The 16,752-nt window shown below is 48.1% G+C and overlaps 1 protein-coding gene across 2 annotated transcripts in view; it reads left to right on the top strand.

Annotated features, from left to right (window-relative positions):
* The window catches only part of LOC135911970 (aldehyde dehydrogenase 1A1-like), a 360,058-nt gene that overhangs the window by 309,403 nt on the left and 33,903 nt on the right, over nt 1–16,752 (top strand). For both annotated transcript variants that reach the window (XM_065444352.2, XM_070527411.1), the window contains exon 19: nt 14,200–14,274. In XM_065444352.2, coding sequence (XP_065300424.2) covers nt 14,200–14,274 — 75 coding nt within the window. The remainder of the gene's footprint in view (nt 1–14,199; nt 14,275–16,752) is intronic.

Genomic DNA, 16,752 nt, shown 5'->3' with positions numbered 1-16,752 from the left:
TAGCCGTGGCCGTGAAGTCCATGACCGGCCGGCCATGGTTCGTTGCATGGATGGCGGCACGAGAAAGTGCGTCGGCAACGGTGTTGGGTTTTTTAGTGAAGTGCACTGGTGATCAGAAACGTGGGCGGCCTGATTCCGCCGATTCCACTGCTCGCGCACCATCAGCGTGCTGGGCGTGTCCTCGTCGTCTTTTGTAACCGGACCATTGTGGCACGTAGTAGGGCGCTACAATAACTATATTGATTGAATAAAGACACATACCTTCGTTGTTGTTCACGTCTTTTACAGCGAAGCTGTGTATGGCTAGCCGATTCGTCCGTCGGTCGCCTGTATGCCGAAGATTCCTCCGGCACAACCCCATGCGCATGCGCGAGAAAAAGGAAGGGCGGCGGATTGGCTGCGCCAGTCATGACGTCGTTGTTCCCGTCGCAGCCGAGCGCGCGCGCAGCAGCTTCTCTCAGGCTCCGAAATGGGTAGGCCACGCATCATACGTACTCCTGAAGAGCAGGCAGCTTTCCATCAACAACGCCTCAAGCAGAAACGGGGACGAGCTCGTCTACGCCGTGCCGACGCTGCAGCCTGGGTACCAGAGCAGGTTCGTGCAGCCGAGCGCAAGCCGCGATTGCGTACCGAGTGTCCGGCAGCCTACTAAGCCGTCGTTTAATGATCCGCCGGACTTAACCTCGTGATAAACACCGGGGCAGGAAGTTTCAGCTTCGCTTGTTAACCATATGAACGGAATGCTTGGGCAGGAGTTTTTTTCACAGCAAAGCTGTCAAGGACTACTTTCCCGACTATCGTGTCCGCATGTAGAAAAAAGCCGGCGCTGGGCCGGCGCTGGGCCGACGCGCGGCGGAGGTGAAGCACGGGTTAAGCACTCCCCATACGTGGGCCGATCCCGAAGGTTGTTAAATAATAATAATAATAATAATAATAATAATAATAATAATAATAATAATAATAATAATAATGCCATTATTTCCTATCCTAAAGATGTGGGAGGCAGAGAGAAAAGGCTAGATTTCTAGTTTGACGGGCTCTCGCCTCCCCGATACAAACACATGACGTTTAGAATAAAAAAAGGCAAACAGTACAAGCATATGAGCACAGACAGAAAGGAATATCACAATGCACAAACAAATGACATTTTTTACACAAATGTACAATTACAAAAAACAAAGCGATGTACATAATATCATGTCGTACATTTCAAACAAAAAGTGCCACCCTTTCGCGTATAACTGAAACAAAATGGCGCAATTCTTTTGGCCGAATGTGTTGGAGATTTACATTGTCATTTTGGCACAGGTTTAAGAAATATGGAAGGGTGTTTCTGAGCATATGTTGTTCGTTACCTGTTCTGAATGAATGTATGTGCCAAATATCGGTGTTTCTGGTTACGTACGTGATATTTCTTTTCTGCAGTGATGCCAGCTGTGCAATGAACAAGACGAGTTTTTTAACAAGTTTTTGAGCTCGGTAATGTATTTAGAAATTAGGTGGTATGCGTACAAATCATGAATCGGCATTATGATGTCTTTCATAAAGAGTGGTTTAGATGGGTAGTCATATGCTACATTGTGTATTATTCTGAGCATTCTTTTCTGCTGAACGTGTAATTTTCGTAGATTCGTAAAGGACGTTTGCCTCCCAGACCAAATGGCAATAATTTAGATGGGAATAGAACAATGAATTGTGACACCTTTTATAGGGAGGAGGTGCTTATGAGTGTAAATCGATCCAATGACACGTGACAGTTTAGATGCTACGTAATTTGTGTCGTCATCTCATGTCATTTTCTCATCGAAAAGTACACTTGTACTTAAAAGAAATTCGCTATCTCTATATTAAAATTGTTAAGAATGATATCATCGTTTATATGGTCATCCTTGTTTTTTGGACGGTAAACAATGGCCTTTGTTTTGGAAGTGTTAATTTTTAGAGCGTTATATTTTGTGCACTTCTCAACCTGTATAAGTGCTGTATTTGCTTCATGACCATGTTCGAGGCATAGGAGGCTGAAAACAATAAGCTGGTGTCATCAGCATATATGACCATTTTTATTTCTCTCTCTATCTGTGTTATGTCGTTCACGTATATATTAAAAAGAAATGGGCCCGAAATTTCGCCTTGCAGCACGCCGGAAGAAAGAGTTTTAACATTGTATCGGTGACGTTAATTTCAACATACTGTTGTCGACTTCCGAGATAGCTGCTCAAAAGCATCAATGACGTTTCCTCGAAAGCCATATACTTGAAGCTTTTTTAAAAGTAATTTGTGGTTCAGGTGATCAAAAGCCTTCGAAAAATCTACATATATTCCTAAAGTTAAATTCCTGTCATGAAAAAATCTAAGAATGTATTCTTTTTGTTCTAATAGAGCGAGTTCGGTGAACTGGTGTTTCCGAAAACCAAATTGTGAAGGTGTCAGTATATCATGCTTACTACAGAAATTATTCATCTGGGACAAAATTACTTTCTCAAGCCCTTTCGAGAAAACAGCTAGTATTGACAAAGGCGTATAGTTTGCAAAGTCATTCTTGTCACCTTTCTTATAAACAGCTGCTACTATTGCAATCTGCATTTGCTGAGGAAAGACACCATTTGCCAGACAAAGGTAGAATATATCGGTGAGGCACGGTGCTATTACACCAATAACATATTTCACAGGTTTCACCTTAATACCGTCTTTGTCAAAACTCCCGAAATTATTTAATGAAAGAAATACGGCCGCTATTTCGGACTCGATTACAGGACTTAGGAAACATGTCTGATCTATGGTACAGTTTATGTAGTCCAGGGCCATTACATCATCATCATTTCTCTGGAGATCAATAAAAAAAATCATTAAGCGCATCAGCCAACTTCCTGCCCGACAATTCTTCATTTTTCTGACTAATTTTCATAACTTGGTTTGATAAGGAGGGAGGATTAAGCACACTTTTTAACCATTTTACACGTCATGTCAGTTCTAGAGGTTGAGTTAATAAATTGCAATAATACTCATCTCTAGCGATTCCGATATCTTTCGTTAGTTTATTACGAAGGCATTTGTATGTTTTAAAGAGATCAGAATCGCGAGTTTTCAAGAACTTTTACATCCTATCCTTCGCTTGGATTTTAGTAAGTAGACTTGGCGTTATCCAGGGCTTTCGTTTTTTTTTCTTTTACTGCGTAAGGTACTTGTAAGGAAATGATGCATTATATAATTTCACAAAGCTAGTCAAGAATAAGTTGTATGCATGATCTGCTTCTGTTTCGCACAGCACATTGCTCCAATCAAAATTATTTACTCTCTGTCTAAAAAGTTCTACATTTTTAGGTGCTATTTCTTGGAACTGAACACGTTGTGTGCTCTTTGGGCGTGCATTGTTATTTTCAATGTAAATGTATGTGGAATTGTGATCGCTGACATATCTGCATATTACTCCGGCTGTGCAAGAATGTGTGTAGTTATTTGTCATAAATAAGTCAAGTAGTGTTACAGATGTAGCGGTAATTCGGGTGGGGGAACTAATAACATTTGTGTAAGTCCGCCACGGACTCAAGGGAGTGCCTGTGTTTCTGTGTGGTGCAATGAAAGTACGCGACCTCTAATAGCAGGGGGGAATCACCCGTTCCCTCGCCCCTAATTAAAGGGTGCGCGGCCAAAGCCTTGGGAGGAGTCGTGATATAATTGGGTGAACTTGAACGGGTCGTCACCAATATCTGCCGTTCCCCAACCAAGGGAAATCGGGAAATTTAAACGCAGCTTTTAGACCGAGCTAAACAGTCTAGAAGCAGAGCCTATGCTCTGCTGAGAAGGAGTCGAGAAGCTAGTGCCGTCCAGTATCGCCTGGGCTGCCTAGCCGCGTCTGAACTCCGAGTGGCTAGTTGACGTAAGAGACGACAAACCAACGTCTGCAACGAAGCTCGCGGTAGCTCCCCTCAAGTTAGCTCAAACTGCTTGAGGGTAGTCGTCAGATCCAGACTCTCGGGAAACGCATCACAACAATCGCATCCACCGCAACCAGATCGGCTCGCCAGCGTTCTTCGGGAAAGCTGTGCAGTCAGCTCCACGGTTTATGGACTAGCTGCTGCTGCCCGGCCATGCATACGCTATCATTTTTTTTAAGTCTTCTTAGTGGACCACTCTTAAGTGCATGCGTGTGTAGTGCTAGCCTTTATATCCACTCGTTATTGCTCCTTGTATTTCTTTTGTTGTCATCATTGATCTATATTAAGTACATGTTTGCTAGTGTTCTTGTGTTATATTTTTTTTAAATTTGCGTGTCGTTGTCAGATAAATTTTTTTCTTTCTTTCTCCCGACTCTGACCCCTTCACTGTGTTCGCTTGAGTACGGAACGACCAACCGGCTTGTATACCCCGTCGACGACTTCGCACGGACGGCGAACGGGTGACAAGCCGTGACAATGATGTATTCGCCCAAATCAAAGAACGTGTTGGAACATTTTCATTCAAGGCATTTCAAACTAATAAAGAGAGGAATTTGAAAGCCATGTTTTCAAAATGCATTAAGTAAGAACTCCTCACACACTGCGATGGGAAGCTTTAAACTGCAAGTGGCATTTTAACTGAGCCTGTCGGTGGCCACGGATATCCACATGCATGGCGTACCTGAGGTTCTTCTGAAGCAAATAATGGGTCCGCTTTGACGGTATCGCCGAAATGCCCCCTATTTATAATCGGAATGGAACAACAACCGCCTCCACAAGCACATAACAATGCTTCGTACTATTTTCGTGCCCTAATGGCCACGATAAGTTCAGCGCACCTAAAGCCCCTCCATCCACGCGCCACCGCCGCTTTCTTAAGTAGCGACAACCTCCTTTTCCCCTCACACCAAATCCAGTTCCGGCATTTCCGGTTCCGGCATGTCCGATTTCAAGATTTCCGGTTCCGGCGTTTATGCTTCCTGGAGTTGCGCTGCGAGAATTTCCACTGTGATTGCAGACGATGGTGAGACGCCCGTGCTTAGCAACCGGTGCTACTTTGAGTAGCTCGCTCCAGCCATTCCACCAAGCGTCATTCGTGTGCATCTACGTGCTTGTTTGCGTAAGCTGCGCCCGCACGCTTTGCCTGTCGTCCCCTTTCTCTGACAAAGTGCGGAGAGCCAGGGGCTGGGGCACAACACACGAACATAATTCGCCGTACACATCTGCTCGCGTCACAACACTAACACAATTCGCCGTACACCTTTGCACGCGTTACAACACGCGCGCACGCACCAATTCACTGCACACCTCCGCTCATATCGCACAAGAAAAGCACACTTGTTTTCACCATGTCACTGAATGCCCTCCACGCAAATTTGAACTTGTTATATTTCATAGCTTCACGTCATTGCAGTTCTTCACGCAGTGCACGCACTTGGGACGTTCGTTACCTTCGATCTGCCGTACGAGACAAGTTCAACCGCAGAATCAACAGCATAAACTCTATGCGTCTGCCGTACAAATTGGCGTCGCAAACTCCTTCACTAAGGTCCCTCCATACGTGCTGGCTGGAGGGGATGTATGCTTCAAAACAAGAAGAATTCAAAGGGGACAAGCTGTTGTATTCCGCTGAAGTAGTAGTTTGCGGTCGCTGTTTTCCAAATGCACGAAAAACGGGAGCGGTCTCCAAGCACCCAGGCACTACATTCCACTGTACGTTGTCTCTCGTGGCACAACCCGTCGCAGGTTGACGCGAAGCAGCCAACACGACCAGATCGCCGATTACAATAGACGGTGGTTCTTGGATGGAATCGCATTAAGTTTCAACCGCAGCTGGTGCAATTAAAGCCTCTCCGTAGACGCGAAAGTAAACAACGCTAAAAAACATAGCGTCACTTCCACTTGGAACAGGAAGCTGAAGCTACGTAAGTTCCGCTTGACGCCGGAAGCTGAGGGGGTGCGTGGGAGAGGAGCGTGGAGGAGGAGGGTAGGTTGGCGGTACTTAACCTGGTCGGCGGTGGCGCGTGGATGTAGGGGCTTTAAACGCACCTGGGAGCAAGCGTGAGCACGTTTTCATAAGTCAACGCAGAGGCGGATCCGCGGGAAGACTGCTACCGGGGGGATATTCTGTAAGAGTCCACCTAGTGGACTGTTCATTTCGGCCGTTCCTTATTGGATGCAGCTGTACGAGAGAGGAGGAGACGAGCGGCCCTAGCCACTCAGCAGCGGCTGAAATGAACAGTCCACTAGGTGGACTCTTACACAGCACCCCCTCCCCCACCCCCCTGGCCACCGTGGTGAGCACCGAGCGCCCCGCCGGGGCCAAAGTTAATCAGCTAGTGGACAGCGACCATTGCAGGAAATGGGGACAAGCTTGTTTAGTAGTATTTAGTCCGTTATTTATGCCCGAAGTTTTTCCCCGTTTGTAAGGTTCATTTATTCAATAGCATTTTCTTCACGTAATCATCAGCGGCCTATTCCTTGTGAGGTCTACCACAGACCCTGAAAAGAAGCCAGCGCGCTTCAACTTCTACGAAAGACATGAACAATAGCGCAACACGAAGGTAGTTTATTTCCGTAAAGTGTCTTATCTGTTGAAGGAAGGTGAAGAATGACAATACGCGAATGTTGTGTTTTCGACACCATCGATGTTATCTGCTTTGTGTTGCCGTATTTCGGCAGATTACGAAAGCAGCTACGCGTTTTCTACTAATCATACGAACAAAAACTCTACCTTACAAGTGGTATACTAATAGCTGACTTGCGAAAAGGTTTATGTTGGTCAAACAAGACAGTGTATGAACCAGTGCCTTAGAGAACACAAAAACAAGGTAGTCTCGGCAGAGGATGGTCATTTAGCCCATCATTGCGGTCGCTGTTGGATTGGTTGGATTGTTGGATTGTTGGTGGGATTGCGGTTCTCAGTTGGTGGATCGGAGTCGAAAGAGAGTGTCGCTTGCCTACGCCGCCGGAACGCCTAAAACGGCGTCGCTGGCCTGCGCTATACCGGAGCGTCGCACTAAGCTCGCTAAGCAAACCCACGCTTTATCGCCAAAAGTTTCTTGTTGGTGAGGAGATGAAGTTGAAGAGATTGAAGGAAATGAATAGGCTTATTTCACATATTTGTAAATGGCACCATGTTATGCGAGCACACTATATCTGAGCAGTCTGCACAACTGAATCAAAACACTCGATATGTCGGAGCAAACACCATCCAAGATGCCCGCGGGCATCTTTCAAGCTGTCGTTTTCCCTCAGTCACTAGACAACGGAATTCAACATCCTTATCCCGGACGATCGGAATGATCGACCTGTTTGTTAGCAGCACCCCACCCACGATGTCGCACCGTTTCGCAGACTACACCTGTAGCGTACCCGTCTGCGATGCAATCCTGAGACAATCGGGAAGCGGGTATCGAGGCTGTCGCCACAGAAGTCGTGGGACACAGGCTACTTGTAGCGATTAGCTGGCCGTCCGTGCCGGTCAGCTTGTGCTGCTTGCAGCGATTGAGGTTTTCGACAAGCATCGCCACTTGAAAAGCACGGAGGCTTCGTCAGACAAGCTCGACAAAGACATCGAGTTCCCTGAATAGAGGCTCTTGTCCGCTTCGAAAAACTTGCGCGTTCTGCCTCTGGAATGCTAACCTTGTCAGCAGGTCCATCACCCCACTGTCCTGTCATAACTGTGTGATTGTATTCCGATATGAAAGCGAAACTTTTTTGCTCTTCCCCTGGTGCGCATCGCCGTTATGCATTGTCTTTCCTTGTTACACATGACATTATCTCATCACCATTTGTTGTATATACCATTTAATTAAGCTCTTCATTTAAGCTTCGCTTCAAATAAAGTCCAACATATGCGTTGGATCTACATATTTTTTAGCTCGGTAACAATTCTTGGACGAAGCAAAAAACGAATCACCAGAGAAATTTTTGAAGCCTTTCACATTAATAAACACAGTGACATATGCATCAGTGCACCGTCATTCGTCTCTACAAATTGAAAACGGGTGTTCCTATGTACTATAACCATGAATGTTATAGTAAGTTCGAGAGCTGATTGGTGTAGTACATGGTTGTAGTGCTGCTTTGTTCGTGCACATGCATTTGGTGAAATCTTGCGGGTTTATGTCAACAATAAAGTTATGTTGCTAGTGCAGCGTTCGTCCCGTGTACTCCTTTCTTGAGTAGTATTTCTTTCGCTGGTTTTCTGGCAAGGGCGCGTTGCGGCGTTCGCCATGAAACAGCTTCTGGCACAGCGTCAGCTAAGCAGTGACTAGAATTGTGCTGCGGCTCAGCGGCTTTACAAAAGCGCGAGGTGTTGCTTATAGATGGCTGTGTTTATGTGAGTATAGGATCCAACAGTTCTTCCACGGCGTGTCGCCTAGCAGTTGGAGAGGACCAGTTCAGGTTGCATGCTTTTTCGAGTCTCAGTTTGTCGGAAGTCTATGTGGTGGCGTCTTCTTCTGGAACTCGACGTCGACACTGCATGTGCATCAAATGATCGTCATAGATGGAATCAGATCCAGCGAAAACAGACGAAAACAGTTAAATGATCTGCGCTCCACCCTGTTTACGAAAAATGTGTGACCCTCGTAGAAGGCGAAGAGACTACTATTGGGTCGTAGTACGGCTTAATGCGAGAGACGTGGACAAGTTCACGGCCGCGATGGCGTAGGTCCGTCGATGGCGTGAGGGGCTCTACGATGTAATTGACGGAGGACGTTTGCTCGAGAACGTGGTAGGCTCCTAGGTACTTTGCGACAAGTTTTGAGGAGAGGCCGGGTGTAGTAGTGGGTACCCGAAGCCATACGAGAGAGTCAGGCAAAAAAGTTGGTGCAGATCGGCCGGCAGATTGATGGGATTGCTGCTGCCACTGGTCCTCGGTGGAAAAAGAGCGGGCAAGCTGGTGGCATTCCTCGGCATGACGAGCAGCTTCAGATAGCGGAGTACTTTCGGACGCGTCAGGTGTATATGACAGAATGGTATCGAGAGTAGTAGAATGTTCTCGTCCGTATAGGAGAAAGTAAGGGGAAAAACCAGTAGTTGCTTGGGTCGCAGTATTGTACGCATACGTCACGAAAGGGAGAACTTGGTCTCAGTTTGAATGATCAGAGGCGACGTACATGGAGAGCATATCGCCAAGAGTACGGTTGAAGCGCTCGGTCATGCCGTTAGTTTGCGGATGGTACGCTGTACTGGTGCGGTGAACGATTCGGCATTCGTCGAGTAGTGCCATCAAAGCATCGGAAAGAAAGGCGCGGCCTCTATCGCTCAGAAGTTCGCGAGGGGCACCGTGGCGAAGAACGAAATGTCGTAACAGAAAAGAGGCAGCGTCGCGGGCGGTGGCAGTCGGCAGAGCAGCTGTTTCAGCATAGCGGGTCAAGTAATCCACTGCAACAATAATCCAGCGGTTGCCTGCTGGAGTGGAGAGTAGCGGTCCGTAGATGTCTATACCAACACGATCAAAAGGCCGACGAGGGCAGGGGAGGGGTTGCGACGGGTAGACTTGTCCGGGAGGTAATTTTCGGCGTTGGCACTGAGCGCAGGAGCGAATGAACTTTCTGACGTAGTTATACATGCCGCGCCAATAAAATCGGATGCGTAGTCGAGCATAGGTCTTGAAGAGGCCGGCATGTGCGCACTGAGGGTCTACGTGGAAAGCGTCGCAGATAAGGTCACGGAGATGGCGGGGTATCACGAGAAGCCACTTGCGACCGTCAGAGAGGTAATTACGACGATAAAGAAGGCCGTCGCGAATGCAGAAGTGGGTAGCCTGGCGGCGAAGAGCGCGAGATGGGGAAGAGGTGGATGGATCAGAAAGGATGCTGATGAGAGCACTGATCCAGGGATCCTTGCGCTGCTCCGACGGCATGTTGCGCAGTGCATGAGATGGAACTGTGGGCTCAAGGGCGGATAGGCAAGCGCAGTCAGCGGAGACCGGTGAGCGAGAAAGGGCGTCAGCGTCCGTGTGTTTGCGGCCAGAACGGTAGAGGACGCGGATGTCGTACTCCTGTAGCTTAAGGGCCCAGCGAGCAAGTCGGCCAGATGAGCCAGATGGGAGCCAACAAAGGGCGTGATGGTCAGTGACGACATCGAAAAGGTGGCCATACAAATAAGGACGGAATTTTCCAAGGGCCCAAATAATGGCTAAACACTCTTTCTCTGTAACAGAGTAATTAGCCTCGGCCTTTGTCAGAGTTCGGCTCGCGTAGGCAACGACATATTCATCAAAGCCCGCTTTTCGTTGTGCGAGTACGGCGCCAAGTCCGACGCCACTGGCATCGGTGTGGACCTCTGTGGGCGCTGCAGGATCGAAGTGGTGGAGGATAGGTGGCGAGGTTAGCAGGCGGCGTAATTTCTTGAAGGCGTCATCACAGGCGGGCGACCAAGCGGAAAGTTATTTGTCGCCACTTAGAAGGGCTGTCAGGGGTGCACTTATGGAAGCGAAATTTCGAATGAAACGTCGGAAGTATGAGCATAAACCAAGGAAACTTTGAAGCTCCTTTAACTTCTTTGGTTGCGGAAAGTCGGTGACAGCGCGGAGCTTGGCTGGATCCGGAAGGACGCCGTCTCGTGATACAACATGGCCAAGAATAGTGAGCTTTCGGGCGCCGAAACGACATTTCTTTAAGTTGAAGTCCCGCGTCAGTAAGGCATTTGAGAACTTGCTCGAGACGGCTGAGATGGGTTCGGAAATCAGCGGAAAAGACAACTACGTCATCCAGGCAGCATAAACATGTGTTCCATTTGAGGCCGCGTAAAATATTATCCATCATTCTCTCAAAAGTGGCTGGAGCGTTGCACAGGCTGAAAGGCATTACGATGAATTCGTACAATCCGTCAGGTGTTACAAATGCTGTTTTAGGTAGATCAGATGGTGCCAAGGGGACTTGCCAGTATCCGGAACGTAAATCCAGCGAAGAAAAGAACTCAGCTCCCTGCAAACAGTCGAGGGCGTCGTCAATACGCGGTATCGGGTAAACGTCCTTGCGCGTTATCTTGTTCAGACGTCGGTAGTACCCGCCGTGGTTGCTCAGTGGCTATGGTGTTAGGCTGCTGAGCACAAGGTCGCGGGATCGAATCCCGGCCACGGCGGCCGCATTTCGATTGGGGCGAAATGCGAAAACACCCGTGTACTTAGATTTAGGTGCACGTTAAAGAACCCCAGGTGGTCGAAATTTCCGGAGTCCTCCACTACGGCGTGCCTCATAATCAGAAAGTGGTTTTGGCACGTAGAACCCCATAATTTAATAATTTTTTTAATAACGTCGGTAGTGGACGCAGAATCGAATAGAGCCATCCTTTTTCTTAACGAGGACGACCGGTGATGCCCAGGGACTGTTGGAAGGCTGCACAACGACACGCTTGAGCATGTCAGCAACATGGTGGTCAATGACACGGCGCTCAGAGGCGGAAACTCGCTAAGGGCGCTGCCGTAAAGGTGCGTGACTGCCGGTATCTATTTGGTGAAAAACGGTCGATGTGCGGCCCAAACCGGAAGCATGGCTGTCGAAAGAAGCGCTGAACCTCTGCAGGAGAGCAATAAGCTGGCTTCGTTCTGAAGATGACGTGACATCGTCGATGGAGCAGTGGAAAGCGTCGAGGAGTGACTGATCAACCGCAGAGTCACAAGTAAGTGCGCCAAGGCCCGCAGAAGTAGAAACGGCAGGAGTGTCAAAGATGCGAAAGGTGTCGACCGGTTGAACAAGGCCTAGGCATTCACCATGAGATAAAGCTAAACGGCAGGCTGTGGGATTGTCGACGACCATTTTCGTGACGCCATTGCGAAGAGTACGGAGAGCAAAGGGCAGCGGAGAACATCGGCGGCAAATGAACAGCTCAGAGGGCGTAAAGAGAACAGTGGCATCAGAAATAGCGGCGCACGGCACAGGCACAAGCAGGGAAGAGCGTGGAGGGACGGAATTGTCTTCGGAAACAAACAGTTTAACACTGGAAGGGTCGTTTTCGATAGGCTCGACGTCGGGAAGTGCAGAAAGTTCGAGTTCGGCGTGACAACAGTCAATAACGGCGTTGTTATTTGCAAGGAAGTCCCAGCCTAATATGATGTCATGGGAACAAGTGGGCAGCACGACGAATTCGACGGTATACAGTAGACCTTGAATGAAGACGCGAGCAGTATAGGCAGCGAGAGGCGTTATATTTTGAGCGTTCGCGGTTCGAATGGAGAAGTCGGAGAGAGGCGTCAAAACCTTTCGTAGTGTGTGGCAGAGTTCGGCGGAAATTACGGATACGGCGGCTCCTGTATCTACAAGTGCCAGGACGGCGATTCCTTCGACAGAGACTTCGATGACGTTGGCTGGAGAGGGACGAGGAGTTGGCCATTGCGACGTGGACGCAGTTCGTGCCTCGGGAACTGCGGCCATCAGTTTTCCTGCTCGGTGGACACGGGACGACGCCGCATCGGAGAAAGCGAGCGACGACGGGGAGATGGTGAGCGGCGAGTAGAGGCGGTTGGGCGGTCAGGGGAAAAGGAAGAGGTAGGAAGGCTGGAAGACGACGCGGAAAACGGAGCGGGGAAAGGTGGCGCTCGCCGGATGTTCTGAAGAGGAAGCATGCCACGACGACAATGGCGCGCCACATGACCAGCCCCACTGCAAGCAAAACATATTGGGCGGTCATCGAAGGTGCGCCACTGGTGGGGGTAAGGTCCGAGTCGCGGTTGAGGATTCGGAAAATGCTGTCGGTCGGGCAGCGGCCTAGGAGGAAAATGCCGGCGGTCGTGAAGCGGCATAGATGGCGGCAAAAATGTCGGTGGTCGATGCAAAGAGGGCGGCAGGGGCGCTTGTGGACGAGATCGGGAAACTGCTTCAGCGTAAGTGAGAGGAGCCGTGACTGGTGGCTGCTCAACGGCTGGAGGAACGGCTTGAGAGACTTGTTCTTGAATGAAGTCGCGGATCGTAGTATGCAAAGCAGGGCGTGGTTCCTGGACAGAAGATATCAACGATGGCTGGCGGGCGACCTCTGCGCGAACGAATCCCTGGATTTTTACGAAGAGAGCAGCATGGTTGTCATCGACTCCAAGGCTTGATAGAGAGTCAGCGGGCGGGGTGGGACGTCGGGTGTGAAGCCGTTGCCTGCGCAACTCGTCGTGACTCTGGCACAATTCTATCACTTCAGCGACAGTGTGAGCACTCTTCGATAATAACATTTCAAATGCGTCGTCCTGAATACCCTTCATTATATGTTTGATCTTCTCCTCCTCTGACATCGACGCATTCACCCGTTTGCAAAGGTCGACAATGTCCTCAATGTAGCTCGTGAAGTTTTCTCCGGTCTCTTGGGATCGTGTGCGCAAACGTTGTTCTGTACTTTCTTACTGCAGGCCGACCGAAAACTTGGGTAAAGTTGGTCTTGAAGACCAACCACGAAGTGAGGTCGGCTTCATGGTTTAGAAACCATAGTTTCGCAACGTCCGTAAGATAAAATGCGATGTTTCTCAACTTGGTAACGTCGTCCCACTGGTTATGGGCACTCACTCGGTCATAAGACGAGATCCAATCTTCAACGTCTTTGTCATCTGTGCCGGAGAAGATAGGGGGATCTCGCTGACGCAAGGCACCGGCACAAACCAAGGTGGCCGGCGCCGTTGGAGGAGCTGGAGGAGCGCGTGCGTCGTCGGGCATGATGGGGGGTAGAGTGCGGCTCCGAAGTTCCAGGGTGGTCGAAACCCAGCACGTCCACCACTTGCTAAGAGATTTATTAGCAACGGGCGCGAACGGGTAGCTGTCACAAGCGTTCGGCGAAAGACAGCAACCACGAGCTCATGCAGGTAGCGATGGTGCTGTGGCGCAGGCAGGCTCCTCTTCTTCGTTACACTAAAGACATTATTTGCATTAGAGATTGTGTCGCCAATAAACCATGCTCCTAACGCTTTCACCAATGGAAATATTTCAGCGTCAAAACGACCTCTTAAAATGAGTGCCAAGTGTAACCAGAGCATCGTTATTCTTTTAAATTCAGAAAGAAGTACAAGCTAGCTAGCACTTCGTCTTGCTCTGGCTAAAGACTTATGTCGGTAGTCACATGTATGGATAATGTTTTATTATTTGTCTCACCTAATGCCTTTCATGAATAGCGCATCTCTCGTTATTTTACCAGAAATACTCAGCCATAGACAAGCACTATCTAATCATGCATGGTGCCTTTCACCAAGCCTCGCGATAATGCGCTGAGGCAGGCTATGTGCATGGTTTAAATGAGGCTGGGAGCCACCTAACGATCTATCCTAACCATTGTGCAGGATCAACACCTACTTTGAAATGGGACCACACACTCCCTTTGGCGGCTACAAGATGTCTGGAATCGGTCGTGAAATGTAAGTTTAACAGCCACGCAATTTGTGATGTCATTGCGCCTACGTTAAGTAAGCAAAGAGAGAGGAAACGTTGCCAGCAAGGTTTTATCAATACCAACTGTCGCAACTGATTAACTTTTGTGATATGAAACGATAGCTATTGATGTCAGCGTTTCCCCGAGAGCAAGTTTTCAACTACATAGTGAAGGTGTGCTGCCAGAACGGTGTGGGACCATCTCGCCACAGTGTGGGTAACGGAAGCTCCCAGCCTCCTGTCTGAAGCTTTCGCGTCATGATGTGACGTTTCTGGCAGCGTATGCGACGACGAATTGTTGACCGTATTCGTGTGACCATCAAATGCACTAGATAAATGTGTTCTCGTCAAAAGAGGAAAGCTTGCTTTCATAAGTACCTTTGCCGTATCCCTAGCCTTGTGCACAGTGCTCTGGCCTTGTGCACAGCGCTCCTTTATTCTCAGTTCGACACCCTCGCCGCTAACGCACCTTCGCTCGTTGCCGCACCCACCCGCCTTACGGCCTCCCCCTTTAGAAGAAACCCACCTATATATATTGTGGCGGGGAAAGCATATGTCACCTTGAAGAAAACAAGTCCACTTGTTGAAACGTTGGCTCCTGCTTTCACCTTGTTCTCGTTTTGCACATCATCTTGAATTTCCATCTCCCGCCTTCCCCGTGTTTTCACTTAACACACTAAAGGAAAATACTAAGTCGACGTGGACTGTTTAAATACCATTACAAATACCTCGAAACGCTAGTTATGGCCAGGAAGAGACTTAGTTTACGAGAAAAATTGTTTACGATAAAACCTTTTTCGAAATTCAAATCTCCCGCCACCCCACCGGGGAGGGGGGGGGGGGGAGCGGTGACGTTGCATACGCCATTACCGCCATTTGCTGCTCTCGGTGAGCAAGACGGCGCCCGACAGACGGTGGCACCGAGCCAAGACAGAGCGGTGGATTCGCCGCTGCAGCAGCTTTTTGGTCAAGTGGCGAAGACCGTTCGGGCATCCCGCGACATCACACGGACGTTTAATTCTGTGCTACTTGCAGTTTGTACGAGTTTCGTGAGCAAGCAAACCCAGCGCAGCACTACGTGATCAGGAAGTACTGAAACGCGAAAGCTGGACCGCGCAGACTTGAGTGAAGACGAAACCTTTCGACAGCCAGCGTCGTTTTGAACAGTAATTTCAATTAGTTCTTTTTTCTTAGCATGAAATGGAACTGGACAAGTAGCATTTTATTTCATCTTATGATACAATACGAGGGTGTTTTTTTTTGCAACGAGTAGTTGAGTACTAGTGACAGAATTTAACTGAGGAGTGCTTTTGTCATCGAGCAAGTGCTTAAATGTCCCGGGGGAGCCTACAATCATGTCCCGCATTTACCTCGATTTCTCGATTATTAAAGCTCTGTTCACTATAATATTGACGCATTAGATATTCTTGAACACTAATCTATCACTTTAGATTGACTTTGTATTTGCCTTTAGTGTCCCTTTAAGATGAAGCTTTACCTGAGGCTCTCCTATCAAAATACATGGGCATGGAGGAATCGCTTTGGTCGGCATCCATGTTGAGTGGTTTTGTTGCACTAAAAAAGGAAAAGGGGCAGGGTGTATGAAACAGATTTTATATATGTAATATTTTTAGAAGTAACCCTGGATATACTAAAGCCCAAAGAAAAACTGAAAAATTCATATTATCAACTCAGTAACCCAACAATAAAAAGCGATATCACTATAATGTAGGCTACGCCTATTGGGACCAAAGCGGACAAAATTGGTGTATTATACACTTGGCACGCCAGGTTCCACCATGCCAGGACGTATATTTATTTGCATGCATACAATGAAAGTCTTCTGTTGACCACTAGACATATGGCTTCTGCTGCAAAAAGAAACTTGCGCAGGCATACGTTCACACTTCAAGATGGCTCTTTAGTTTGTGACTGAGCTCGTTGGTTGTACGGACAATGCCACTAGAAAGTTGATGGTCCGATTAGTAATGACAAGACCGAGTGGTGCCTGGAAGAATAAGTTAGTTCCCGCAAAAAATACTCTATTTTGAAATGGTGACCCCGATACGTCAGCACGCGATGGGCACGTTGGTAAGTGCTGTAAATTAGGAGCTCTTATGATAAACATTGTAAAGAAAGATATAAATGGCATCAACCTGCGCGAATGAAGAAAGACAATTTTAGGGACGTTTTTATTTCATTTATGCTGGATTTTCATGAGCAAAATGGGCTATGTGAGGTAAAGGTTTGAACTGTTTATGTTAATACAGGCTTTACAGCTAGATGCACAAGTACTCGGAAGCGTTAAACGTGTCTTACTTACAACGTAAAATGTTCCCCCTTCGTCCTGAATGTGGCACGCAGTTACATTTTGAAGGAATAAGAGGCGTGTGAGGATGTACGCACAACCTTAAGGTGCGTGGGTTAATTAGTGCTTTGGAGCTGTAAGAACACAAGCCCCACAA

The sequence above is a fragment of the Dermacentor albipictus genome, chromosome 10, assembly GCF_038994185.2.
Source record: "Dermacentor albipictus isolate Rhodes 1998 colony chromosome 10, USDA_Dalb.pri_finalv2, whole genome shotgun sequence".
Lineage (NCBI taxonomy): Eukaryota > Metazoa > Arthropoda > Arachnida > Ixodida > Ixodidae > Dermacentor > Dermacentor albipictus.
This window is presented reverse-complemented; position numbering and strand designations above follow the sequence as displayed.